Below are 26,995 nucleotides of genomic sequence, written 5' to 3'. Positions count from 1 at the left end.
ATGTAATGAATGTACTGCATATTTAATGAATGCCTCAACAGATCTGTGGGAATTCAATATTGTATTTCTAAAGGGATTTTCCCACCTGTTTGTTACAGTCTTTACTTTCTAATGGGGATTGCCAAACAATGTGTTGAAACCAAGCCAGATTCAATTAGACCTACCTCAATAACAAGCTGGCCACAAAAATGTTATTTGTAATTCATGATAGTCTACCTGCCTGTAACACAACAGGGGCAGGTCCCTATAAGCCTGACCAAGTTTCGTTACAGGCAGGTATAAATGGAAAAAACTCCGGAGGAAAAATTTCAGAGAGGAATTGATGCTCACCTCACCTTGAGTTCAAGGTAAGAATACATACCGGGATTACTATATAATTTAAATTCGAACGTTTTTACGAGTTTATGCCACAACACTGAAAGCTATTGAGCACATTTTAACTTTAACATTTGTTTTTTTACTTTAATCAAACAAAATATTAATATTTGTTTGTTACTCAATTAACTTAAAATTATTTAACTCAAAGTAAAATAACCTATAAGCACTTACATTTTGAATCATTTAGATAAATGGCATTTCCAAATATGATAATGAACTGCATTTATTTTACAATTATGAAGATGAAGCTGCTTCAGGATGATGAAACCAAACTGTCTCACCAGACTAAACCAAATAAGGTAAGAATTGAGATTATACAGACGAAATAAATGTAGAAAATGTGCTTAAAGCATGCGACATAAGTTTAACCCGTTTCTCCTGTATGTTCATCAAATAGTGGGAAACGAGAGCCATCAGGTGTCCGTTTTCTATACCCGTGCGTAACGTGAAGGATGGCTCAAGTCTCAAGGACATGCTGCACCACCAGGCAGTCAAGGTGCGTTTACAGTTTATGATGCTGTGTGTGGCGTGGTATTGTACCGCAATTTATTTGTTTAGCTCTTTTGCTTAAAATATGAAGCTGCGCCTGAATTGTAGTGTTTTCTATTTCATAAAAGATTGAACACTATAAAATAAAGCAATGGCTTTTAATTGAAACGCTCTTATTTTATTTCATATACAGAACCAACCATGCACATCAAAAGTTTGTGAAGGTTCTGTCATGACTCCGAAGGCTCTAGTGCGCGGTCCCAAAGTTTCTACTCTTGAAATCCTACCTCAGGCTATTGACCTAATCAACCAATACTACAAGTCCTTCAAAATGTAAGTAATAAGTGGAATTCTTCTCTAAAGACGATGACGATTATTATTATTATTCCAAATGTGTTCAACCCATTGCCTGACACCACTAAGTGTAGCATCTGTCAAATACACACTGTTGGTTAATAATGCAATATTGTTTAATGCCTTATAGGCATTTATAGTTTGTAGCCTATATTTTCTGTCGTTCATTTAAGAGCCTTTATAAACCCTTTACTGTACAAGGCCTTCGTATATGCTTCATAAATTATGACTGTATGAGAAAATAGTTACTCCAGTTAGCCTTTATAGCCTATTGTACGAATTTGTTTATAGATAATTTATGAAGCATCTATGTGGGCCTTACAAAAGGTTTGTAATGGAAATATATTTTATCCCCTCTATATTGTACTATTTGTTTGTTTTCCATGATTTACACATATCCTAATTTAATCCCAAATGCATAGCCCCAAAATTGAACACCACCTCGCCAGATTGGAGGAAATTACTATGGAGATAGATTCCACAGGAACCTATCAATTGACTGTTGAGGAATTAGCGTTTGGTGCTCGGCAAGCATGGAGGAACGCCCCAAGATGCATCGGCAGGATTCAGTGGTCCAATTTACAAGTAAGAAAACATACAAGGCAGAAGAGATACATTTATGTTTCTCATTATCTATTGGGTATCAATCTCAGTATCTATTGTTTGTGTTTTTCATGCATGCACATGGGCGTGTGTGTTCTATGTGTAGGTTCACCTAATTAATGATACATGTTTCTTGGATTGTTCTGCAGCTGTTTGATGCCAGAAAGTGCAAGACTACTCAGGAAATGTTCCAGTTTCTGTGCGAACACTTACAGTTTGCCACAAATGGAGGAAACCTAAGGTAAACAGAAAGAAGTGGGGCTAAATTAAATCCGCTGCGTGGAACATCCGCATTATAGCGCGATTGTAATTGAAAGGTCATGTTCTATTGAGCCATCATATGCAGAGTTAACGTGAATAAAGTCTCAGCGAACACAGCAACATTGACTTTCAATTTAAATCGGTCTATATCGTGCGTTTTAGACGCACGGATTTAATCTAGTCCTAGGTGACCGACAGCCCTACTTTCTGAGGTAGCCTAACTAATGCAGCATTCTTCGTAAAACATGAAAGGATTGGAAGCATGAGATCATAGGCAGAGGGAAGAAAACACCAAGTAAAGATAATCTCTTCAAAGGAAAACTCTCAACTCGGTGCAGTGGTGGAAAAGATACTTAATTGTCATACTTGAGGAAAAGTTAAGATGACTTGATATAAAATGACTCAAGTAAAAGTGAAAGTCACCAAGTAAAATACTACTTGAGTAAAAGTGTAAAAGTATTTGGTTTCAAATATACTTAAGTATCAAAAGTAAATGGAATTACTAAAATGTAACGTTACTTAAGTATCAAAAGTAAAATTATAAATAATTTCAACTTTCTTATATTAATCAAACCAGGTGACACAATTTTATCTTGTATTTTTTATTGACAACACTCAGACATAATTTATGAAGAAGCATTTGTGGTTAGTGAGTCTGCCAGATCAGAGGCAGTAGGGATGACCAGGGATGTTCTCTTGATATGTTTTCCTGTCAAAATGTAGCAAGTACTTTTGGGTGTCAGGGAAAATGTATGGAGTAAAAAGTACATTATTTTCTTTAGGAATGTAGTGAAATAAAAGTATAATTTTTCCTTGAGCGGATGGTCGGGGGGCCAGAACATAGTTATAAATAATTTGTACGCTGCATATTGACTGTAAGAATCCCAAACAGATATAGTATTTGAGAAAAACAGAATCATTTCAAACCTTGATTACATTGGGATACGATCACATATGCCTCTCTATTTATACATTAAGCTGATTTGAGCTGATTTCCTAGTGACTGTATTAGTCTTTTATGTCAACAACAAAAATAATTAGGCCATTTATACATTTCTTCCTCAGAAAACAAATAAAATTGCCCATGGGCTGCATATTGGGGAACCTGTCACATTCTGACCTTAGTTCCTTTGTTTTGTCTTTTGTTTTAGTATGGTCAGGGCGTGAGTGGGGTGGGTTGTCTATGTTAATTTGTCTATGATTTTCTATTTCTGTGTTTGGCCTGGTATGGTTCTCAATCAGAGGCAGCTGTCATTCGTTGTCCCTGATTGAGAACCATATTTAGGTAGCCTGTTTTCCATTGTGTTTTGTGGGTGGTTATTTTCTGTTTAGTGTTGTACCGTACAGGACTATTCGTTGGTTGTTTATTGTTTTGTTTTCAGTGTTCCTTTAAAATATTTAAAATATGAACACTTACCATGCTGCACCTTGGTCCTCCTCTCCTTCCCCAGACGACAAGTGTTACAGAACCCTGCTATAGGTCATTCACTTTGTTAAGGGACAGTTTTTCAAGGTCCTTCCATGAGTATTTTAGTTTGTCCATATGTTATTACAGATCTTCTTCTTGTGTCTTATTTATTTCAGGTCTGCGATTACCGTCTTTCCTCCGAGAAAGGAAGACGGGCATGATTTCCGGGTGTGGAACAGCCAGTTGTTGAAGTATGCAGGTTACCAGATGCCTGATGGCAGTATCCAGGGAGACCCATCCAGTGTAGAATTCACTACGGTACTATATCTAGTAGCTATAGCCACCATGCTCTACCCCAGCTATTTCAATAACGCCCATTCAAACATCTAAGATAGAGCTCAGATACTGTATGTGTTCATTTGAAAAGATACATTTTTAAAAGTTAGTTACTTTTGTCCTGTGTTCTTAAAGATCTGTATCCAGCTTGGATGGAAACCTCCATACGGCCTCTTCGATGTGTTGCCACTAGTCCTGCAGGTCAACGGGGAGGACCCAGACCTTTATGAAATCCCTCCACACCTGATCCTGGAGGTTTCCATGGAACACCCCCAGTGAGTGACTTGTTTGGTTTCTATTGGATGGTTATCTAAACACACTTTTGAGAACAAATACAAGGTCAAGCCTGCAGTTATCATAGTTATTCCACTACATACAATGACTTTCATTGGCAAAGAGATGTTGCTTGGTTACGATACCACTACATAACAGTTATGTTATGACACGCGTGTATGCAAATCCGTTTGATTCCATACTAGATTTGCCATTGATTGCATTCATCAGAGATACATAGGATTCAGACCATCACGCCTCCATAGCCATGATGATGTTTTTAAGTAGTAGTTATCTAATTAAGTCAATGTGTTATGTAGCTGCCTGGGTAAATTTAAACCATTGCCCACAGTTGCTCAAGAGCTTGAATTATAAAATAGTTGTTTTTAAATCAGCCGTCTGGAGCTCTTGAGGAACGGAGCTGAATGGGAGAGAGTGAAGAGCTCTATAGAACTTGTCTGCAAGGCAACATTCCTTTATCCAAATAGTTTCCCAAAGCCAGGTCTAGGAGGGCCCAATGACCTGTACCATTTTCTTTTATTTAAATGTCTAACCACTCCAAAGTGGTCCTTCATTCGTTTCACTGGACACAATACTGAATTGAGTGAAGTGTCTCAAGCACCTTTGGTAGAGTGAGCACAACTGTGTGTATGTAACTCATTGTGTATAAAAAAGATGTCACATTGAGGACTGAATGATTCACTACAGTAACTAACCACATCTATCCTAGTGGTGGTGTTTTTGGGTATGTTCTTTTATATATTATTATCAGATATATTGTGTTGATCTTTTGTCATTAGGCATAAGTGGTTCCAAGACCTAGGACTGAAGTGGTATGCTCTGCCTGCGGTGTCCAACATGCTGATGGAGATTGGTGGACTTGAATTCCCAGCCTGTCCCTTTAATGGCTGGTACATGGGCACTGAGATTGGCGTGAGGGATTTCTGTGACTATCAGCGTTATAACATCTTGGAGGTAAGACTCACTTTCATAGGTAATCACCATGGCTACAGCACAGGGTTGTGCTCATCAGGATTAGCATATGTTTTGAAATGGAGGAGGAACCCTCATCAGCAATAACCAAAAATCTAATTTTCTGTTTAAAAATGTTTTCTTGTTTCACGCTTCTGCAACACAATTCTGGCTGACTTGACAATGATGCAATGGATGAGAATGTTTTGGCTTCCTGTCCGTACAGGAAGTGGGTCGCAGGATGGGCCTGGAGACACACAAGCTGTCCTCACTGTGGAAGGACCAGGCCTTGGTGACCATCAATGTTGCAGTCATATACAGTTTCCAGGTAACCTTCACATATACAGGGCCAATCCAAAGGCATGTTATTCTTTTTTCTCATCTTATTCAACTGTTACCATGCGCCTGCCTGCAAAAAAAGATAGCTCAGATGTACGAGTGCCTTTTGAATGATGTTATTCCCAGTAGAAATCCCAAGTTATGTTCTTGTTGTTGCTGTTTTGTCACATTTTTTTTAAATACCTACAATTTTCTAATCAAATCAAATCCATTTTAATTTGTCACATGCGCTGAATACAACAGGTACAATTGTAGACCTTACAGTGAAACGCTTACTTACAAGCCCTTAAACAACAATGCAGTTTTAAGAAAAAAATATGTGTTAAGAAAGTATTTCCTAGATAAACTGAAGTAAACAATAAATACAAATAAAAATGAAAAATAGACAAAAATAGAAAAATAACAAATAATTAAAGAGCAAATCTAAAATATCAGTAGCGGACTTAAAGTGCGAGGCACAGGTTAGTTGAAGTAATTGAGGTAATATGTACATGTAGGTAGAGGTAAAGTGACTATGCATAGATAATTAAACAGAGTAGCAGCAGTGTAAAAATCGGGGGGTCAATGCAAATAGTCCGGGTTGTCATTTGGTTATCTGTTCAGGAGTCTTATGGCTTGGGGTAGAAGCTGTTAAGAAGCAGTTTGGACCTAGACTTTGCGCTCCGGTTCCGCTTGCCGTGCGGTAGCAGAGATAACATTTTACGACTAGAGTGGCTGGAGTCTTTGGAAATGTTTAGGACCTTCCTCTGACACCGCCTGGTATAGAGTTCCTGGATGGCAGGACGCTTGGCCTCAGTTATGTTCTGGACCATACGCACTACCCTCTGTAGTGCCTTGCGGTCGGGGACCGAGCAGTTGCCATACCAGGCATTGATGCAACCATTCAGGATGCTCTCGATGGTGCAGCTGTAGAACCTTTTGAGGATCTGAGGACCTATGCCAAATCATTTCAGTCTCCTGAGGGGCAATAGGCATTGTAGTCCCCTCTTCATGACTGTCTTGGTGTGTTTGGACTATGACAGTTTGTTGTTGATGTGGATGCCAAGGAACTTGAAGCTCTCAACCTGCTCTACTACAGCCCCATCGGTGAGAATGGGGGCGTGCTCGGTCCTCCTTTTCCTATAGTCCACAATCATCTCCATTGTCTTGATCATGTTGAGGGAGAGGTTGTTATCCTGGCACCACACGTCCAGGATAAAAACCATTGTTGTGTCGTCAGCAAACTTAATGATGGCTTTGGGGTCGTGCTTGGCCATGCAGTCATGGGTGAACAGGGAGTACAGGAGGGGACTGAGCACACACCCCTGAGGGGCCCCCGTGTTGAGGATCAGCGTGGAAGATGTGGTGTTACCTACCCTTACCACCTGTGTGTGGGCAGCCCATCAGGAAGTCCAGGATCCAGTTGCAAAGGGAAGTGTTTAGTCCCAGGGTCCTTAGCTTAGTGGTGAGCTTTGTAGTCACTATGTTTTTGAACGCTGAGCTGTAGTCAATGAACAGCATTCTCACGTAGGTCTTCCTTTTGTCCAGGTGGGAAGGGCAGTGTGAATTGCAATAGAGATTGCGTCATCTGTGGATCTGTTGGGGCAGTATGCAAATTGGAGTGGGTCTAGGGTGTCTGGGATAATGGTGTTGATGTGAGCCATGACCAGCCTTTCAAAGCACTTCATGACTATAGATGTGAGTGTTGCGGGTCAGTAGTCATTTAGGCTGGTTACCCTGATGTTCTGGGGCACAGGGACTATGGTGGTCCGTTTGAAACATGTTGGTATTACAGACTTCGTCAGGGACAGGTTGAAAATGTCAGTGAAGACACTTACCAGCTGGTTTAACATATGCTCCGAGTACACGTCCTGGTAATCGGCAGCTCTATCCTTTAGCTCAGTGCGGATGTTGCCTGTAATCCATGGCTTCTGGTTGGGTTATGTACATATGGTCACTGTAGGGACGACGTCATCAATGCACTTATTGATGAAGCCAGTGACTGAAGTGGTGTACTCCTCAATGCCATTGGAAGAATCCCAGAACATATTCCAGTTTGTGCTAGCAAAACAGTCCTGTAGCTTAGCATCTGCGTCATCTGACCACTTCCGTATTGAGCGAGTCACTGGTACTACCTGCTTTAGTTTTTGCTTGTAAGCAGGAATCAGGAAGAGAGAGTTCTGGTCAGATTTGCTAATGGAGGGTGAGGGAGAACTTTGTACACGTCTCTGTGTGTGGAGTAAAGGTGGTCTAGAATTTTTCTCTCTGGTTGAAGATGTAACATGCTGGGAGAAATGACGTAAAACTGATTTAAGTTTCCCTGCATTAAAGTATTAATGCTATTTTGCCAAAGGATGCTACACTACAATGACAATGGTTCAGCCGTCATCTGGAGTTTTCCTTGAGATAAATGCACTCCTTTTGTCTCATTACTGTACACTGCAGAAAAACAAGGTAACCATCACAGACCACCACTCTGCAGCCGAGTCCTTCATGAAGCACTTGGAGACAGAGTTCCGGCTGCGCGGCGGCTGCCCTGCAGACTGGGCCTGGCTGGTTCCTCCCATGTCTGGCTCTCTCACCCCCATCTTCCACCAGGAGATGGTCAACTACATCCTCTCTCCCTTCTTCTACTACCAGGTAGGTTCTGAGACACCATCCTGTATTGTGTATAATATATAGGCTATATAATTCATCTGGTTAAGGTCCACCTTACAGGATTACAGGGCAGTTGCTATAGGATTGTCTGTGACTGTTGTTGTTGTTCAAAGCCTGACCCCTGGATGACCCATGTCTGGAGAAATGGAGAGATGTGCCTGAAGAAGCAACAGATCAGCTTCAAAGCGGTGGCCAGGTAATCTTCCATGGACTATGACAACCATATCTGTAATGATTTATAAACACATTCATGATGAGTTATGAATTATAATGCAGTCCTAATCATATTATTGACATAGCTATACTGCAAAATATTGCAAAAGTATTCATCCCCCTTGGCATTTTTCCTATTTTGTTGCATTGCACCTGTAATTTCAATTTCTTTTTTATTTTGTATTTCATGTAATGGACAAACACAAAATAGTCAAAATTGGCGAATTTTCAAAAATTCTACAAATAAATAAATGTATGAAAAGTGGTGCGTGCATATGTATTCCCCCTTTTGCTATGAAGCCCCTAAATAACATCTGGTGCAACCAATTACCTTCAGAAGTGACATAATTACTTAAATAAAGTCCACCTGTGTGTAATCTAAGTGTCACATGATCTGTCAGATGATCTGAGTATACATACACCTGTTCTAAAAGGCCCCAGAGTCTGCAACACCACTAAGCAAGCGGCACCATGAAGACCAAGGCGCTCTCCAAACAGGTCAGGGACAATATTGTGGACAGATCAGGGTTGGGTAGTACAGATCAGTGTTGGGTTATAAAACAATAGCCAAAACTTTGAACATCACATCGAGCACCATTAAATCCATTATTAAAAAATGGAAAGAATATGGCACCACAACAAACCTGCCAAGAGGGCCGCCCACCAAAACTCACGAACCAGGCAAGGAGGGCATTAATCAGAGAGGCAACAAAGAGACCAAAGATAACCCTGAAGGAGCTGCAATGCTCCACAGCGGAGATTGGAGTATCTGTCCATAGGACCACTTTAAGCCGTACACTCCACAGAGCTGGGCTTTACGGAAGAGTGGCCAGAAAAAAAGCCATTGCTTCAAGAAAAAATAAGCAAACACGTTTGGTGTTCTCCAAAAGGCATGTGGGAGACTCCCCAAACATATGGAAGAAGGTACTCTGGTCAGATGAGACTAAAATTTAGCTTTTTGGCCATCAAGGAAAACGCTATGTCTGGCACTAACCCATGGTGGTGTCAGCATCATGCTGTGGGGATGTTTTTCATCGGCAGGGACTGGGAAATGGGTCAGTATTGAAGGAATGATGGATGGCGCTAAATACAGGGAAATTCCCGAGGGAAAACCTGTTTCAGTCTTCCAGAGATTTGAGACTGGGATGGAGGTTCACCTTCCAGCAGGACAATGACCCTAAGCACACTGCTAAAGCAACACTCGAGTGGTTTAAGGGGAAACATTTAAATGTCTTGAAATGGCCCAGTCAAAGCCCAGACCTCAATCCAATTGAAAAGCTGTGGAATGACTTAAAGATTGCTGTACACCAGTGGAACCCATCACACTTGGAGGAGCTGGAGCAGTTTTGCCTTGAAGAATGGGCAAAAATCCCAGTGGCTAGATGTGTCAAGCTTATAGAGACATACCTCAAGAGACTTGCAACTGTAATTGCTGCAAAAGATGACTCTACAAAGTATTGACCTATTTCTTGTTTGTTTCACAATAAATATTTTTGCATCTTCAAATAGGTGGGCATGTTGTGTAAATCAAATGATACAACCCCCCCAAAAATCTATTTTAAATCCAGGTTGTAAGGCAACAAAAAAGGAAAAATTCCAAGGGGGGTGAAAACTTCCTCCAGCCATTGTAAATGCATATAATGGTTGAGGTTGAGCTAAGCCATGCTCATAATATATTACAAAGTATTATCATTCATGTCTGGTTCCTTCCTATAGGGCGGCGCTCTTTACTTCCACCCTCATGAGCAGAGTGCTGGCTAAAAGGGTGCGTTGCACTGTTCTGTACGCTACTGAAACAGGGAAATCACAGACATTGGCCCAGAGACTGAACTCCATGCTAAACGGTGCCTTCAACTCCAGGGTAGGAGATCTATCTCATCTCTATTAAGGCTGATAGAGGGCTTACTGCCTCAGTCTAATGTGCTTCAGGGCATTTGTGTGTGTTAACCACTGTGAATAAATGTAAAACTCTAGTTTAATTGGAATCTATATGTATGTGAGGACTATATTGAGCTCAGTAAGAGTTAATTTACAGAACACATAACGGGGAGTTAGCAAGTAGATGTGCTTGTATAATGTATAGTGCTTGTATAATGTATAATGCTTGTATAATGTACAATCTGATGTCTTAAGTCACTAATGTCCTCACAATTGCCCAGAATGTTTACAAAGATCAACTAAAGCTGCTCTGTATATCTTTAAAGTTGCTCTGTATGGAGGACTATAACTTCAATGACATGGAACAGGAGAGCCTTCTGGTTGTGGTAGCTAGCACCTTTGGGAATGGAGACTCCCCTGGAAATGGAGAGGTGTGTTTCTGTATTTTGAAGATATTAAGTATTTTCCCCCACATTTATAAAATGTAATGTCTCAATATTCAACACATGTTAATATTTCTTTCTCTAGAGTTTTAAGAAACAGCTTTTCTCCTTGCAGTATCTCAGGAACAAGTTAAGGTAAGTAGTATCTCAAGCATTTCTCTCTGCATTGTCCTCTCCGTATTGGGCTGTACATGAAGAGTGCCTTTGGAATCAGACCCCCTTGACTTTTTCCACATTTTGTTACGTTCTAGCCTTATTCTAAATTATTTATATATTTTTTAATCCTCAGCAATCTATGTACAATACCCAATAATGACTAAGAAAAAACAGGTTTTAAGACTTTTTTGCAACAACAAAAAAATAAATGCAGAAATAACTTGTTTACATAAGTATTCAGACCCTTTGTTATGAGTCTTGAAATTGAGGTCATGTGCATCCTGTTTCCATTGATCATCCATGGAGTTCACCTGTGGTAAAATCAATTGTTTGGGCATGATTTGGAAAGGCACACACATGTCAATATAAGGTCCCACAGTTGACAGTGCATGTCAAAAAACAAAACAAGCCATGAGGTCGGAGGAATTGTCCATAGAGCTCCGAGACAGGATTGTGTCGAGGCACAGTTCTGGAGAAGGGTACCAAAACATTTTGGCAGCATTAAAGGTCCCCAAGAACACAGTGGCCTCCATCATTCTTAAATGGAAGAAGTTTGGAACCACCGATACTCTTTCTAGAGCTGGCCGCCCGGCTGAACTGAGCAATCAGGGAGAAGGGCCTTGGTCAGGGTGGTGACTAAGAACCCGATGGTCACTCTGACAGAGCTCTAGAATTCCTCTGTGGAGATGGGAGAACCTTCCAGAAGGACAACCATCTCTGCAGCTAAAGACTCTCAGACCATGAGAAACAAGATTATCTGGTCTGATGAAACCAAGATTCAACTCTTTGGCCTAAATGCCAAGCGTCACGTCAGAAGGAAACCTGGCACCATTCCTACGGTGAAGCATGGTGGTGGCAGCATCATGCTGTATGGGTGTTTTTCAGCGGCAGGAACTGGGAGACGAGTCAGGATCAAGGGAAAGATGAACAGAGAGATCCTTGATGAAAACCTGCTCCAGAGCACTCAAGACCTCAGACTGGGGAAAAGATTCACCTTCCAATAGTACAATGACCCCAAGCACACAGCCAAGACAACGCAGGACTGGCTTCGGGACAAGTCTCTGAATGTTCTTGAGTGGCCCAGCCAGAGTTAGAACCTGATTGAACATCTCTGGAGAGACCTGAAAACAGCTATGCAGCAACGCGACCCATCCAACCTGACAGAGCTTGGAAGGATCTACAGAGAAGAATGGGAGAAACTCCCCAAATACAGGTGTGCCAAGCTTGTAGCTTCATACCCAAGAAGACTCCAGGTTGTAATTGCTACCAAAGGTGCTTCAACAAAGTACTGAGTAAAGGGTCTGAATACTTATGTAAATGTGATAATTCTGTTTTTTAATTTTGTATAAATTAGCACAAAAAAATAAACCGTTTTTGCTTTGTCATTATGGAGTATTGCGTGTAGATAGAGGGGGGAAAAAACAATTTAATCATTTTAGAATAAGGCTGTAACCTAACAAAATGTGGAAAAAGTTAAGGGGACTGAATACTTTCTGAAGGCACTACATACCTTTAAGATGTACTCATTTGGTGAAGTTGCAGTTTCTCAGACACCTCTTTAGTTTTGAAACTGGTCTTATGTCCTCTCTCCTCCCCCAGGTACTGTGTGTTTGGGCTGGGCTCGAGGATGTACCCACAGTTCTGTGCATTCGCCCATGCTGTGGATGCCAAGCTGGAGGAGCTGGGGGCAGAGCGGGTGACGCCCACTGGAGAGGGGGATGAACTGAATGGACAGGAGGAGTCCTTCTCTGCCTGGGCTCTCACCGCTCTCAAGGTAGGTGGAAAAGGGAGGATGTCACACTCTTTAAAGTGGATCTTAGCTACGTGTCAACGATCCTGTTTGCAGTATATTTTATAGCATACATATTAACATACTCCTGGTATGTCTACTACAGTATATGCTCAAGTATCATTACAAAAAAGTCCTGTTATGATCTTTACTCTCACAAGCATTTGTATATCATATTGATCCATAGTGTTTTGAATCATTGAGCCTAAGGACCCTTTCTCTGCTTCCAGGATGCTTATAAGGAGTTCAACATCCAGGGACAGCTGAGTCTGCAGCTCCCTGGGGCAGAGCGATTCTGCGAGGCCTGGGACCCACTGAGACACCGCGTAGCAGTGGAGAGCTGCCCCCAGGACCGCATCACAGGTACTACACATGGACCAGGGGATGGACATTTGACAAGGGACTGGTGTAGCAATATAAAGCATTATAAACTAGTCTTGTATTTCAGTCAGCCAGTTGTATGTGATGATTTTCATTGTCTCTTTCACAGCACTTTCAGCCATTCACTCTAAAACTGTCTTCCCTATGAAACTGAAGAGCAAACATAATCTACAGAGCCCCCATTCAAGGTTCAGTTCTTGTCATCTGGCATGTTATTATTGCAATTCTTTCAATGTTTTTGACAGGACTCATTTTTGACAGGGTTTAATTCAGCATTATCATTCTTGTTTCTAGCCGGTCCACCATTTTGGTGGAGTTGGAGAGGGAGAGAAGTGCAGAGGTCATGAACTTTGCTCCAGGAGACCATGTTGGTGTTTTCCCAGGGAATCTCCCTCAACTGGTGGCTGGCATCCTAAAGTTCCTTCCCGATACGCCCCCAACAAACCAGTGCCTACGACTGGAATACCGTTCTGACACCTGCCGAGGTACAACACTATTCATTAATAATGGTGCTGATTGAGGTAACCACGGTAAAATCTGATTTTTGTGAGGAAGACACGTCTTCGAAAGATTGGCGCTATTAAGATTACTCTGCATTTCTATTTCCCAAAAGATGATGAGAAAAACTGGCAGACTGTTGGACGCATCCCAGCATGCCCTTTGTCTCAGGCACTCACCTACTTCCTGGATGTGACCACGCCCCCCTCTCAGAACCTCCTCCACAAGCTCTCTCAGTTGGCAAAACAGGAAGAGCACCGACAGCGTCTACTGACCTTGGCAAAGGTAACTTCTGTTTGTCTCCAGGACTAGTGTTCATTATTGTCTTTGAAATAAATATGAAATATATCATGAAAGAAGAGGTTTTGACGTACCACCTATTGGAATTGAAGAAAATGTAAAAATCATTGTCAGCCTATGCTCTTTCCAAAAAATTATATCAACAGATATTTTGCAAGTTATTTAGCTTCTGTCTTCATTTGCCGTCAGGACTCTAAGGAGTACACGACCTGGAAGATGTTCCGTGTTCCCAACTTCCTGGAAGTCCTGGAGGAGTTCCCGTCTTTAGAACCCTCTGCAGCCTTCCTCCTCAGCCAGCTGCCTCTGCTCAAGCCCCGCCTCTACTCCATCAGCTCCTCCCCTCAGCTCCACCCCAACGAACTCCATCTCACTCTGACAGTGCTGAACTATCACACACAAGGTACAGAACATTAGATTTGACATTTTTTTACATTCAGTAAACACTCTCATCCAAGGTACAGGACAGGGCAAATCAACTTAGAAATGACAATACAGCAGTTATCAAATGCTTTGAAAGGAATTTGAACTGCCATCTCTTGGCTGGGAAAGTAAGTGTACTGTATTTTTCTGTAATGGTCTTACACTAGATGGACAGGGTCCTCTTCACCACGGGGTCTGCAGCACCTGGCTGGATACCATTAAGAAAGGAGACCTGGTACCATGTTTTATCTACAGGTATAGAACATATTGTAACATACTGTATGTCACTAGGCTGGTACACTCTTCAATTGCACAAAATGCTAGGTTGTAGCCTATCCCCAGTCAAAATAATTTAGATTATTATTTAAAGTGAAGCTAACTGATTATGTGTTATTATTTACAGTTCAGGTGGGTTCCACCTCCCAGCAGAGCCCAGCACTCCAGTCATTCTGGTGGGGGCTGGCAGTGGCATCGCGCCCTTCCGAAGCTTCTGGCAACAACGGCTACATGACATGAAACACCCAGGTAGTGTGTGTGTGCCTGTCTGTGTGCCTGTCTGTGTGCCTGTCTGTGTGCCTGTCTGTGTGTCTGATACAAGCTCTCTGACCTTAAGGGCTATGGTTTTGTCTTGACAGAGTTCTCTGGAAGTCCTATGAGCCTGGTGTTTGGCTGCCAGAGTTCAGAGACCGACCATTTATACAAAGAGGAGACACTGGAGATGAGAAGGAGAGGGGTCCTGAAGAGTGTTACCAACGCATATTCCCGCCAGCCAGGTCTCCCAAAGGTACTGTTGCATCATTTTGAAACAAATCATGTACTGAGTGATCGTTTGAAAAGCTTGATTGAATCAGATTGGCTTGAGATTCAATGGAAGATTGAAGCTTAAAATTGTTCCTATTTCCCTGTACTGTGCCTCCTATTCCTAACTTTTAGCCTCTGTGTGTGAGCAGGTCTATGTCCAGGATGTCCTGAGGGAGAGGATGGCAGAGGAGGTGCTGAGTGTGTTGCACCAGAAGGAGGGTCACTTCTATGTGTGTGGGGGTGTGAACATGGCCCAGGGAGTTACTCTAGCAGTACAGGAGATTCTGAGCAGCCAGCTTGGCATCACCCTCACCCAGGCAGGAGAATACCTGACCCAACTAAAGGTTAGTTCACTTTCCTCTCAATCACTAATATGAAAACTAATATGAATGCCATGATGCCTCTTAATCTAGTTCCAATACTGTAGCAAGTGGACAGTGTTTTACCATGCTTTTATGGTTTGTTTCTTTATTTGCAGATCCAGAAGAGGTACCATGAGGACATTTTCGGAGCCCAGTTTCAGAAGTGAGGTGGTCGGGTTCTGCTGGCTTCTGGGAATAAACTCAATGGACGGAGCAAGATCTAGACATAACATGGATTTTTTGCTATTCTTGTGATGCCCTGTTTTTGTTTTTGGTGATAGCTTAGGATTGTCACTTTGGAAAATGTTTGTAGCTGTTGGTGGTCCCAAGCATACCACCTAGCCATCCTTTGGCCCTCTGCCTGAAAAATGTCACTTTAAGTATATTTCAAAGAGATGATTATAACATTTATATTCACATGATGATATTAAAGATTGATTACAGATGTATAGGTTTTAAGTCTATGTAGTGTTTGTACAATATAACGGAATGTGGGATTGTTGAATCTGTATTATGAAAATGTTTAATATGCTTGTAATCAGAATGTGTTTTACATGTTGTGAACATTAATTTAAAAAAAAATCACATTACAAAATCATTGTAGTCAGAGGTGATTTTAGCATGCACTTTTCCACATTTTGTTACTGTTATGGGATTTTTATGAATAATGACTAAATTATGTATACGTTTAGCTTAGAATTATAACTAAACAGAATACTACTCTGTTACTGTATGAATGTATGCATCTTATTATAATCATAATACTGAAAATAAGGTGTAGTTTTAGTCAAGAATTAGAACAAGGATTTTCTATTCCTTGTTAGAAACTAATGGAGCTATCGTCAGACGGGCTGGAATACTGTGTTCCTTACAGGACATTCTGTCCTTACCCAGGGAGGGGAGAGACCTTGGGCTTGTAGTAGATTGTTTAACAGGTGGCAGACAATGTGAGAAGGCTTGTGAACTATATTGCCATTGTATCTGAGAGGAGGAGGGACATTTTTGACAAAATGTGAGGTATATAAACCAATGTACATAGTATTATGACCACAACATTCCCGTGAATAAACATTTCACTATTGTACTATTGTAGACTGGGCCTCTGTCTGTCTTCATTTCTATCAGTATCCTACAAATTCTAATATAGCAGACGGAGTAGTTTAATTGAATTGGTTAATGAACACATCGTTACTAAATTCATCTAACAGTTACATTACAGCCTTATTCCAAAATGTATTAAATAATACAACTCCTCAGCAATCTACAGCACACACAATACCCCATAATGACAAAGCAAAAACAGGCTTTTAGAAATGTTTGCAAATTTATGCAAAATAAAAAACAGAAATACCTTATTTACATAAGTATTCAGAACCTTTCTATGAGACTTGAGATTGAGCTCAGGTGCATCCTGTTTCCATTGATCATCCTTGAGATGTTTCAATTTATTGGATATTATTTGAAAAGCACTCACCTGTCTATATAAGGTCCCACAGTTGACAGTTCATATTAGAGCAAAAACCAGGCCATGGGGTCGAAGGAAGTGTCCGTAGTGCTACGAGACAGGGTTGCAGAGATTGTTGTCCTTCTGGCAGGTTCTCCCATTTCCACAGAGTAACTATAGAGCTCTGGGAGAGTGACCATCGGAATCTTGGAAACCAGCCTGGCCAAAGCCCTTCTCTCCTGATTGATCAGTTTAGCCAGGCGGCCAGCTCTAGGAAAAGTATTGGTGGTTCCAAACTTCTTCCATTTAAGAATGATGGAGACCAGGCCACTGTGTTCTTGGGGACTTTCAATGCTGCAGAAATGCTTTGGGACCCTTCCCCAGATCTGTGCCTCGACACAATCCCACCAATCAGGCCTTTATGGTAGAGTGGCCAGACGAAAGCCACTCCTCAGTAAAAAGCAGGACAGCCCACTTGGAGTTTGACAAAAGTCCCATAAAGACTCTCAGACCATGAGAATCAAGATTTTCTGGTCTAATGAAACCAAGATTAAACTATTTTTCATGAATGCCAAGCATCACATCTGCAGGAAATCTGGCACCCTCACTACGGTGAAACATGGTGGAGGCAGCATCATGTTGTGAGGATGTTTTTCAGCGGCATGGACTGAGAGACTAGTCAGGATAGAGGCAAAGAACGGAGCAAAGTACAGAGAGATTGTCAGGATTTGGCCAGGGTTGTTCCGGGTTTTTGTCAGTAGATGTCCCCATTGTGCTTTTTGTCCCTGTGTTTTTCCCTTGATCCCCATTATTGTTTGCACCTGTGTCTCGTTTCCCCTGATTGTATTTAAACCCTTTGTTTCCCTCAGTTCTGTGCTCTGTGTTTGTATGTTAGCACCCTGCCCTAGTGTTCTGTGTGCTCTTGTCGATTCCGGGTGACGTTCTTGTGGTATTCTGTTTTTTGTTTTTGTTTATTTTTGGTGAGTTTCTTTTGAGTTCTTTTGTGTTTTACCTACCACCTTTTGGATTTGCCATTTTTGTATTTTAGGATTTTTTTCTTTATTAAATACACCGTCTTAAGTACTGCTGTGTCTGCCTCATCTTCTGGGTTCTGCTGTCTATTCGTGGCTCAGTTGGTTAAGTGACTGTTTCTCACTCCGGAGACCCAGGTTCGAAACCGGGTCCTGACAGAAACACAGAGCCAAAAATGAACCCAGAGGCAGCCAGTTCCCAGGACCTTTTTGCCACGCTGTCCCACCACCAGGAGACTGTCCAACGCCACGAAGCCGCCCTGGTTCAGCAAGAGGCCTTAATGGCTAGACATTCTCATCTTCTGTCGGAGATGCTGACTTCCATTAAGCAAATATCTGATCGACTTACCCCGGCAACAGTTCCCGTCCCAGTACCTCAAGTTCACGTACCCATGGCAGTTAACCCCCTGGCTGAACCTCGTCTTCCACCTCCCCAACGGTTCTCAGGTGATCCAAGTGCTTGTAAAGGGTTTCTCACTCAATGTTCTCTCTCCTTTGAGCTGCAACCCTCGTCGTTTCCCACCGACCGGTCTAAGATCGCATATATCATCACCCTGCTGTCGGAAAAAGCCCTGGCCTGGGCTACTGCTGTGTGGGATGCCCATAGTTCCTGCTGTGCCAGCTACTCTGCCTTTGCTGAGGAATTCAAACGAGTGTTTCAAGGCCCAAGCAGTGGTTCTGACTCAGCCAAACAGCTCCTGACTCTCCATCAAGGTTGGCGCAGCGTGACGGACTATGCCATCCAGTTCCGCACGGTGGCAGCAGCGAGTGGCTGGAACAACGAGGCGCTCACGGTGTGCTTTCTGAAAGGCCTTTCCGACACTATCCAAGATGAACTGGCCACTCGGGAACCACCGGACAATCTCGAGTCCCTGATCAAGTTGGCCTCACGCATTGACCAGCGTCTGAGAGAGAGAGAACTCAACCGTAGACCTCTAGCTCCTATCAGTCCCAGCTCCGAGTCCCCACCTTTATCATCACTGGCTCCACCGGAACCCATGCAGATTGGACGCATCTCCCAGGCTGAGAGAGACCGCCGGATGAGGGAGCGACGCTGTCTATATTGCGGCAAACCGGGCCATTTCCGTTCCACGTGTCCCGGGCTCCAGGGAAACGCTCTGTCCCGTACAGACCGGGGGAACTGTAACGGGAAACATAACCTCCTCCCATCCATCCAACTCCCGTCTGCTCATTCCAGTCACCCTCTCCTGGGACAACCACAAGCTTCACCTTCAAGCCTTGGTAGACTCTGGAGCCGCAGGTAACTTCATGGATGGTGTCTGGGCGAAGGAGAATGGCGTTCCCTCTGAACTTCTAAGTGACCCCATGAGGGTTACTACATTGGATGGAAGCCCTTTGGGATCTGGACTTGTCACTCATGTCACTACCTCCTTGAGACTTTCAGTTTCACAACACCAGGAATTGATGAACTTTCATTTGATCTCCTGTTCCGAGTTCCCTCTCGTCCTTGGATACCCCTGGCTTCACAGCCATAACCCTCACATCGACTGGTCTGTGGGCACTATCAAGCAGTGGGGTCCTACGTGCCAAGCTACTTGTATTTTCCAGAATTCCCGAGTTCTACTCCCGAGTCTTTAGAATCCATCGACCTGACCCGAGTTCCCGAGTGTTACCATGACCTCAAACTGGTGTTTAGCAAACAGAGGGCCACCATGCTACCACCCCATAGATCTTACGATTGCCCCATCGACCTGTTTCCGGGCACTTGCCCCCCAGGGGTCGGATCTTTTCCCTATCTCCACCCGAACGAGCTGCTATGGATACCTACATCAAGGACTCTCTGGAAGCAGGCCTCATGCGTCCATCAACCTCCCCGGCGGGAGCAGGGTTTTTCTTTGTGGCCAAGAAAGATGGTGGGTTACGTCCTTGCATCGACTACCGGGGACTCAATGACATAACCGTCCGTAACCGTTACCCGCTACCCCTTATGGCCACAGCCTTCGAGCTGCTCCAGGAAGCAGTTGTTTTCACTAAGCTTGACCTGCGGAACGCATACCATCTTGTGCGGATCAGACCTGGTGACGAGTGGAAGACCGCTTTCAACACGCCTACTGGTCACTATGAATACTTGGTGATGCCCTTCGGCCTGACCAACGCCCCAGCGGTGTTCCAAGCGCTCATAAACGATGTGCTTAGGGATATGCTTAACATATTTGTGTTCGTTTACTTGGATGACATCCTCATCTTTTCGAGCTCCCTTCAAGAACACACTAAGCATGTCAGACAAGTACTCAAACGCCTCCTGGACAGCCATCTGTACGTTAAGCCGGAAAAATGTGAATTCCATTCATCCCGAGTACAATTCCTGGGATTTGTAGTGGAACCCGGTCGAATCCAAATGGACCCTAGGAAGGTAGGGGCGGTAGCGGATTGGCCCACCCCCAAATCCGTTAAGGATGTTCAGCGTTTCCTGGGCTTCACAAACTTTTACCGCAAGTTCATCAAGAACTTCAGTTTGGTGGCAGCTCCCCTCTCAGCTTTAACCAAAGGTGGCAATGCAAGGTTTTTTTGGGGAAGAGAAGCTGAGACGGCCTTCCAAGGACTCAAGCAGCGCATCCTCTCTGCTCCCATCCTGATACTACCGACTACGGATGAACCATTTGTGGTGGAGGTAGACGCATCAGAGGTTGGTGTTGGAGCTGTCCTGTCTCAGAGGGGTGAAGACAAGAAGCTTCATCCGTGCGCTTTCTTCTCACACCGGCTTACCCCGACTGAGAGGAACTACGATGTGGGGGATCGTGAACTCCTAGCGGTTAAGATGGCATTGAAGGAATGGAGACACTGGCTCGAGGGGGCTTCTCACCCGTTTCAAGTGCTTACGGACCACAAAAATCTGGAGTATATCCAGCAGGCGAAGCGGTTGAACTCTAGACAAGCTAGATGGTCTCTTTTCTTCAATCGATTCCAGTTTATCCTCACCTATCGGCCCGGGTCGAAGAATCTCAAACCGGATGCCCTGTCCCGAGTCTACGCTCCTGCCATTCGAGATGACACGGACATGCCTGTCCTTCCTGCTGCTAAGATTGTGGCTCCGATCTCGTGGCAAGTTGAGGATACCGTGAGACGTGCTCAAGCTAGCGAACCGGACCCTAAAGGAGGCCCTGCCAATCGGTTGTTTGTCCTCAAGGCAGTGAGGACTCAGGTCCTTCTGTGGGGGCACTCCTCTCGCCTCACCTGTCATCCGGGCGTAGGTCGCACCTTGGAGTTCATCCAGCGTAAGTTCTGGTGGCCTACCATAAGAGAAGACGTTGCCACTTTCGTCAATGCCTGCCCCGTGTGCTGCCAGGGCAAATCTTCTCACCTCCGCCCTCAAGGACTCCTTCATCCTTTACCTGTTCCCCACAGACCCTGGTCCCATATCTCATTGGACTTTATTACTGGACTTCCTCCATCCCATGGCAATACTACTATCCTAGTCATAATCGACAGGTTTTCAAAGGCGGCACGGTTCGTCCCTCTGACTAAGTTACCTTCTGCCAAGGAAACGGCTGAGTTGGTAATTAATCATGTGTTCCGAGTCTTCGGCATTCCTCAAGATGTGGTTTCTGACAGAGGTCCCCAGTTCGCCTCAAGGTTTTGGAAGGCCTTCTGCCAACTCATGGGGGCTTCTGCCAGTCTATCTTCAGGGTATCATCCGGAGTCCAACGGCCAAACAGAGAGGATGAATCAAGAGCTGGAAACCACCCTCCGATGTATGACTCGTGACAACCCGTCCACATGGTCATCCTTTATTGTTTGGGCCGAATACGCGCACAACACCTTGCGCTCCTCCTCCACTGGTATGTCCCCGCACGAGTGTCAGTTTGGCTATGCTCCTCCATTGTTCCCGGACCAGGAGGCAGAAGTCAGAGTGCCTTCAGCCTTGAGGTTCGTCAGACGCTGTCGGCTTATGTGGAGGAAGACCCGTCTTAATCTGATACGTTCCTCACAGAGGTATCAACAACAAGCCAACAGACGTCGCCGTCCCGGGCCTACCCTGCGCCCCGGCCAGAGAGTCTGGCTTTCCACAAGAGACTTACCTCTACGGGTGGAGTCTCGCAAGCTGTCCCAAAAATACATCGGTCCCTTCAAGGTTGCCAGGAGAGTTAACCCAGTTTCTTATCGCCTACACTTACCCAGATCCCTTAAGATTAATCCCACATTTCATGTGTCATTGTTAAAACCTGTTGTTTTTTCTCCCCTTGTCCCGGCAGACAGACCTCCCCCTCCGCCTCGTGTCATTGGAGGCCAGCCGGCTTATACCGTCCACCGGATACTGGATTCCCGCCGGGTGCAGCGGTCCTGGCAGTATCTGGTGGACTGGGAAGGCTACGGTCCTGAGGAGCGCTCCTGGGTTCCTGCCAAAGACATCCTGGACCCTGACCTCATTCGTCAGTTCAGGGTCCTCCACCCTGAGAGAGCTGGTAGGAACGTCAGGAGCCGTTCCTAGGGGGGATTCTGTCAGGATTTGGCCAGGGTTGTTCCGGGTTTTTGTCAGTAGATGTCCCCATTGTGCTTTTTGTCCCTGTGTTTTTCCCTTGATCCCCATTATTGTTTGCACCTGTGTCTCGTTTCCCCTGATTGTATTTAAACCCTTTGTTTCCCTCAGTTCTGTGCTCTGTGTTTGTATGTTAGCACCCTGCCCTAGTGTTCTGTGTGCTCTTGTCGATTCCGGGTGACGTTCTTGTGGTATTCTGTTTTTTGTTTATTTTTGGTGAGTTTCTTTTGAGTTCTTTTGTGTTTTACCTACCACCTTTTGGATTTGCCATTTTTGTATTTTAGGATTTTTTCTTTATTAAATACACCGTCTTAAGTACTGCTGTGTCTGCCTCATCTTCTGGGTTCTGCTGTCTATTCGTGGCTCAGTTGGTTAAGTGACTGTTTCTCACTCCGGAGACCCAGGTTCGAAACCGGGTCCTGACAGAGATCCATGATGAAAACCTGCTCCAGAGTGTTCAGGACCTCAGGCTGGGGCGAAGGTTCACCTTGCAACAGGACAACAACCCTAAGCACACAGCCAAGACAACGCAAGAGTTGGCTTCGGGACAAGTCTCTGAATGTCCTTGAGTGGCCCAGCCAGAGCCTGAACCCGATCAAACGTCTCTGGTGAGACCTGAAAATAGCTATGCCGCAAAGCTCCCCATTGTTATGAATAATGACTAAATAATGTATACATTTAACGTAGAACTATAACTAAATAGAATACTACCCTGTCGCTGTATGAATGTATGAATCTTATTATAATCAAAACACTGAATATAATGTGTGGAGTTTTAGTCCAAAATTAGAACAAGGACTTTCTGTTCCTTGTTAGAAACGAATGGAGCTATCGTCAGACCGGCTAGAATACTGTGTTCCTTACAGGACATTCTGTCCCCACCCAGGGAGGGGAGAGACCTTGGGCTTGTAGTAGATTGTTTAACAGGTGGCAGACAATGTGAGAAGGCTTGTGAACTATATTGCCATTGTATCTGAGAGGAGGAGGGACATTTTTGAGGAAATGTGAGTTATATAAACCAATGTACATGATATTATGAGCAGAGCTCTCGAGAATAAATGCTATTGGCTAAGCTGACTGATCTCTGTCCATTTCATTTAAATAAGAACCTTACAAATTATTAGAAACAGACAGAGTGTATTAATTGCATTGGAAAATGAACATGAGAACAAAATTCTCTTGACAATTGGTCCTTCGAGCCGGATCTCAAAATCTGCCTCTGTCGTCCCAAGGAACTGCTGAAAAACGTGCACGGGCGATCTAGGATCCGTAAGACAAAGACCTGACCTCTGAATTGAGGGTTTATTTCAGGCCAGTGGTGAACTGGTACATGACAGAGATGGTGACGAGATCCAACCTACATTGATTTTCCCAGTCTGCAAGACAAGGTCAGTAGTCTTTATTCTCGGATTTGGGGGGAATAATTGAAGATATCTTTGATTTGATGTTCTAAAATGCTTAGAATTGCTTGAGTATTCCAAACAGATTCACACAGGAATTCTACTTTGTAGACAGGCAAGCAGGTCCGCGATGACCTGAGGTAAGGTGCACTGCCATAAATAAAACTAAACTTAATAACAGAGGTCCTTATACCCGAGATTAAGCAGGGATACTAAATAGGTGTTGTTAGATCGGACGGTCATTTTGTACAAACAGTAAGTGACAGGATAACTTAAACCTATTCAACACATGGATAGTGTCCAAAAAGGAGGAGAGGGAAGCCTAATATAGCGGAGTGAGATACGAGATGTTAACTTTAAAAGTCCTCTGACGCAACATGAAATAGGAGGTCAACTAGGGATTTACAACCCCTGGGTAATAGCTTATAGTTGTCCGGGTGAGACCTAATGTCCGATTGACATTCAACTCTATAGATAACGTTTTCCAGAAAGGAGAAACACACATTAACTTGTTATGGCTGCAATCCCACTAACGTGATAAGTGTCATCAACAATCACTGAATAGCATAGCGCTACATTCAATAAATATTACTATAAATATTTATATTCATGAAATCACAAGTGCAATATAGGAAAACACAGCTTTGCCTTTTGTTGTTTGAAATTATGCTTTAGAGCGAAAGCAATCCAAGCGTTTGTGTAAATTTATCGATCGCACGATAAAACATTAAGTACACTTAGCATCAGGTAGCTTGGTCACGAAAATCAGAAAAGCAATCAAATTAATCGTTTACCTTTGATGATCTTCAGATGTTTTCACTCACGAGACTCCCAGTTACACAACAAATGTTCCTTTTGTTCCATAAAGATTATATTTATATCCAAAATACCTTCATTTGTTTGCCGCGTTATGTTCAGAAATCCACAGGAAAAAGCGGTCACGACAACGCAGACGAAAATTCCAAATAGTTTCCTTAATGTCCACAGAAACATGTCAACCTTTTTTTTTAATCAATCATCAGGTTGTTTTTAAAATATATAATCGATAATATATCAACCGCAAATGTCTTTCACAGTAGGAGAGGGAAAGCAATACCTATCCAAAGTCCGTTGCGCGAGCAAAACTCATGTGACCACCTGACGCGATGTTATCGTTCTGGCTCATTTTTCAAAATAAAAGCCTGAAACTATGTCTGAAGACTGGTGACACCTTGAGGAAACGATAGGAAAAGGAATCTGGTTCATATGCCTTTAAATCCAACAAAGGGAGGTTATGGAACAGGAAGTTTTCAAAATAGAAGCCACTTCCTGTTTTGATTTTCCTCAGGGTTTTGCCTGCAATATCAGTTCTGTTATACTCACAGACAATATTTTGACAGTTTTGGAAACTTTAATGTGTTTTCTATCTAATACTATTAATAGTATGCATATATTAGCAACTGAGACTGAGGAGCTGGCCGTTTACAACGGGGACCTTTTCATCCAAGCTACTCAATACTGCCCCTGCAGTCATAAAAAGTTAAACATCACATACACATAGATTGTGTAAATATACCCTAGAACAGAACTATAGATACACATAGGTTAAAGAGATACCCATAGATTGTGAGCATTAAAGAGACACACACAGTCAGTCAGGAGAGCAACTATAGTAATTAGGTAATGGTAAACAGCACATATATAGATCATAGAAATACATACACCTAGATTGTAAAAATATACTGTAGAAGATAACTATAGTAATTGGATAGCAGTAGAAAAGAACACACACATAGAAGGTAAAAAGCACATACACATAGAATAAGATGAGACAGAAAAAGGATTTGGCGGCTGTAAAAGGAAAAGGGGGACCCCAGGACAGGGGACAGCGGTTGTTTTACAGTGGGCTGTAGATAAAGAGCAGAGAGAAAGAAAAAGGAAGTAAAAAATAAGGAAGATGTAAGTAGCAAGCCGCAGGAGGAGGAAAGGATAGGGCTAGCTGCCCTAGGGAAAGTCAGGAAAGATTTCATTGAAACTAGGACAGGATATAGCAAACTTATTGAGAAAGTGAATAGAGGTAGAGAAAGGGAGAAAGTCGAGAAAAGTGTATAGAGACAGTCAAAAGAAAGGTGTAGATAGTCAAGGAAAACAGCAGGTCAAGGGTTAAATAACAGGCTATTTTTTTCTCAATCATTTCAATAGCGTTGGTGGTTCAGCAGTAACTCGGGAGACTCGGGTTCGTATCTCAGCCTCGGCACCGATAGACTAAAATGTATTCTGATTATAATTCAAATGCTGATATGTTTTGCCGGGAGAGATACGGTTAGTTAGTGTTTGTTTAGGATATAAACTGAACGTAATTCAAATACTGATATGTTTTGCCGGGTGAGATACGGTTAGTTAGTGTTTGTTTAGGATAGAAACTGGACGTTTTAATAGCTTGTTTAGGTTAAATTGAAAGACCAATCCATTCTAAATAATAGCGGGGCGATGTCGTTGGAATAGGCTGTCTTGCCTATTCCAGTCTTGGGAATGGAGTCGTATTCAAAATGCTGAATCATAGAAGAGACAGTTACCTAAATCTAATAAATTCTAAATAATAACGAAGAGATAATTACAATAGAGTTGTGTCCATCGAAATGTTATTATTCTTATGGATTGTCTGACATCCGTTATAAATTTAGCGAAGTTCAATGGTACGTTTACATTTTGGAGTAAAAAGGGGAATGAAAGCTTAGTTGGTTTTAGGAACTAAGGTGTTCCTAAAACATTGCCCAGAAATTATTCTGCACAATCAGGTCGAAAGAGTAGCATTGACTAGTGCCTGTGAAATAAGAAAGGAGAGAAAGGTTACTGTTTAAATAGACAAGCACATATACATCTAAGAACATACAAAGCAGCACAGATAACTCCTAAAGTAGATAAGACATTTGACAGAGAATTGATACAGGATAGACATGAACGGACGCCCAGGGGAGAATTGGACATGTGGAGAACGAAAGGGGCGCTCCTACATGATAATGTCAGACATAATGATCATTTACTAATCTTACCTAAGTCATTGTTTAGAGATGTGGCAAGGTTGTTACCTGGGCAGAGCCAGGTATCAAAGGGGGGATGGGTAGTTGTTGGGTAGTAGTGGCCTTGGATAGGACAGGGCCTAGGGGGGCCTAGGATAGGACACTTTGTGGCCTATTGGATAATAAAATAAAAATATATAAAAAATCTAGCTAAAAGTAGGCATAGAAGTTGAAGATATAATCAGATAGAACAAATGAGAAACTGTTTGTTAACCAAACCTGTATGTCCAAGATTTTATGCACTACAAGTGAATTACAGGGGAAGGTGATTC

General features: G+C 43.0%; 1 protein-coding gene across 2 annotated transcripts; it reads left to right on the top strand.

Annotated features, from left to right (window-relative positions):
* Positions 1-288: 288 nt before the first annotated feature.
* On the top strand, positions 289-16,383 carry LOC135546576 (nitric oxide synthase, inducible-like). 2 transcript variants are annotated; one of them, XM_064975126.1, is made up of 26 exons: positions 289-347; positions 621-677; positions 776-874; positions 1,061-1,200; positions 1,644-1,806; positions 1,974-2,065; positions 3,670-3,811; positions 3,965-4,104; positions 4,903-5,077; positions 5,301-5,402; positions 7,838-8,032; positions 8,164-8,246; positions 9,980-10,124; positions 10,468-10,572; positions 10,670-10,719; positions 12,340-12,514; positions 12,760-12,892; positions 13,020-13,098; positions 13,205-13,395; positions 13,524-13,693; positions 13,898-14,108; positions 14,296-14,383; positions 14,532-14,653; positions 14,764-14,912; positions 15,079-15,273; positions 15,408-16,383. In XM_064975126.1, exons 2-26 carry the CDS (start codon positions 621-623, stop codon positions 15,456-15,458), a joined length of 3,252 nt encoding a protein of 1,083 aa, XP_064831198.1. In that variant the 5' UTR covers positions 289-347; the 3' UTR covers positions 15,459-16,383. The 2 variants fall into 2 exon arrangements, with proteins under 2 accessions (XP_064831198.1, XP_064831197.1); XM_064975125.1 differs by lacking the exon at positions 289-347 and having other exon boundaries at positions 570-677.
* The last annotated feature ends 10,612 nt before the right edge of the window (positions 16,384-26,995 follow it).

This window comes from Oncorhynchus masou, chromosome 9, assembly GCF_036934945.1.
Source record: "Oncorhynchus masou masou isolate Uvic2021 chromosome 9, UVic_Omas_1.1, whole genome shotgun sequence".
Classification (NCBI taxonomy): domain Eukaryota; kingdom Metazoa; phylum Chordata; class Actinopteri; order Salmoniformes; family Salmonidae; genus Oncorhynchus; species Oncorhynchus masou.
This window is presented reverse-complemented; position numbering and strand designations above follow the sequence as displayed.

Bases quoted from the DNA above. Each gene is read 5' to 3' on its own strand.
- LOC135546576 (XM_064975125.1), top strand. From the start codon at position 570: ATGGCATTTCCAAATATGATAATGAACTGCATTTATTTTACAATTATG. The intron at 13,099-13,204 runs GTTCAGTTCTTG...TCTTGTTTCTAG, and splicing joins CTACAGAGCCCCCATTCAAG to CCGGTCCACCATTTTGGTGG. The intron at 14,384-14,531 runs GTATAGAACATA...TATTATTTACAG, and splicing joins GTACCATGTTTTATCTACAG to TTCAGGTGGGTTCCACCTCC.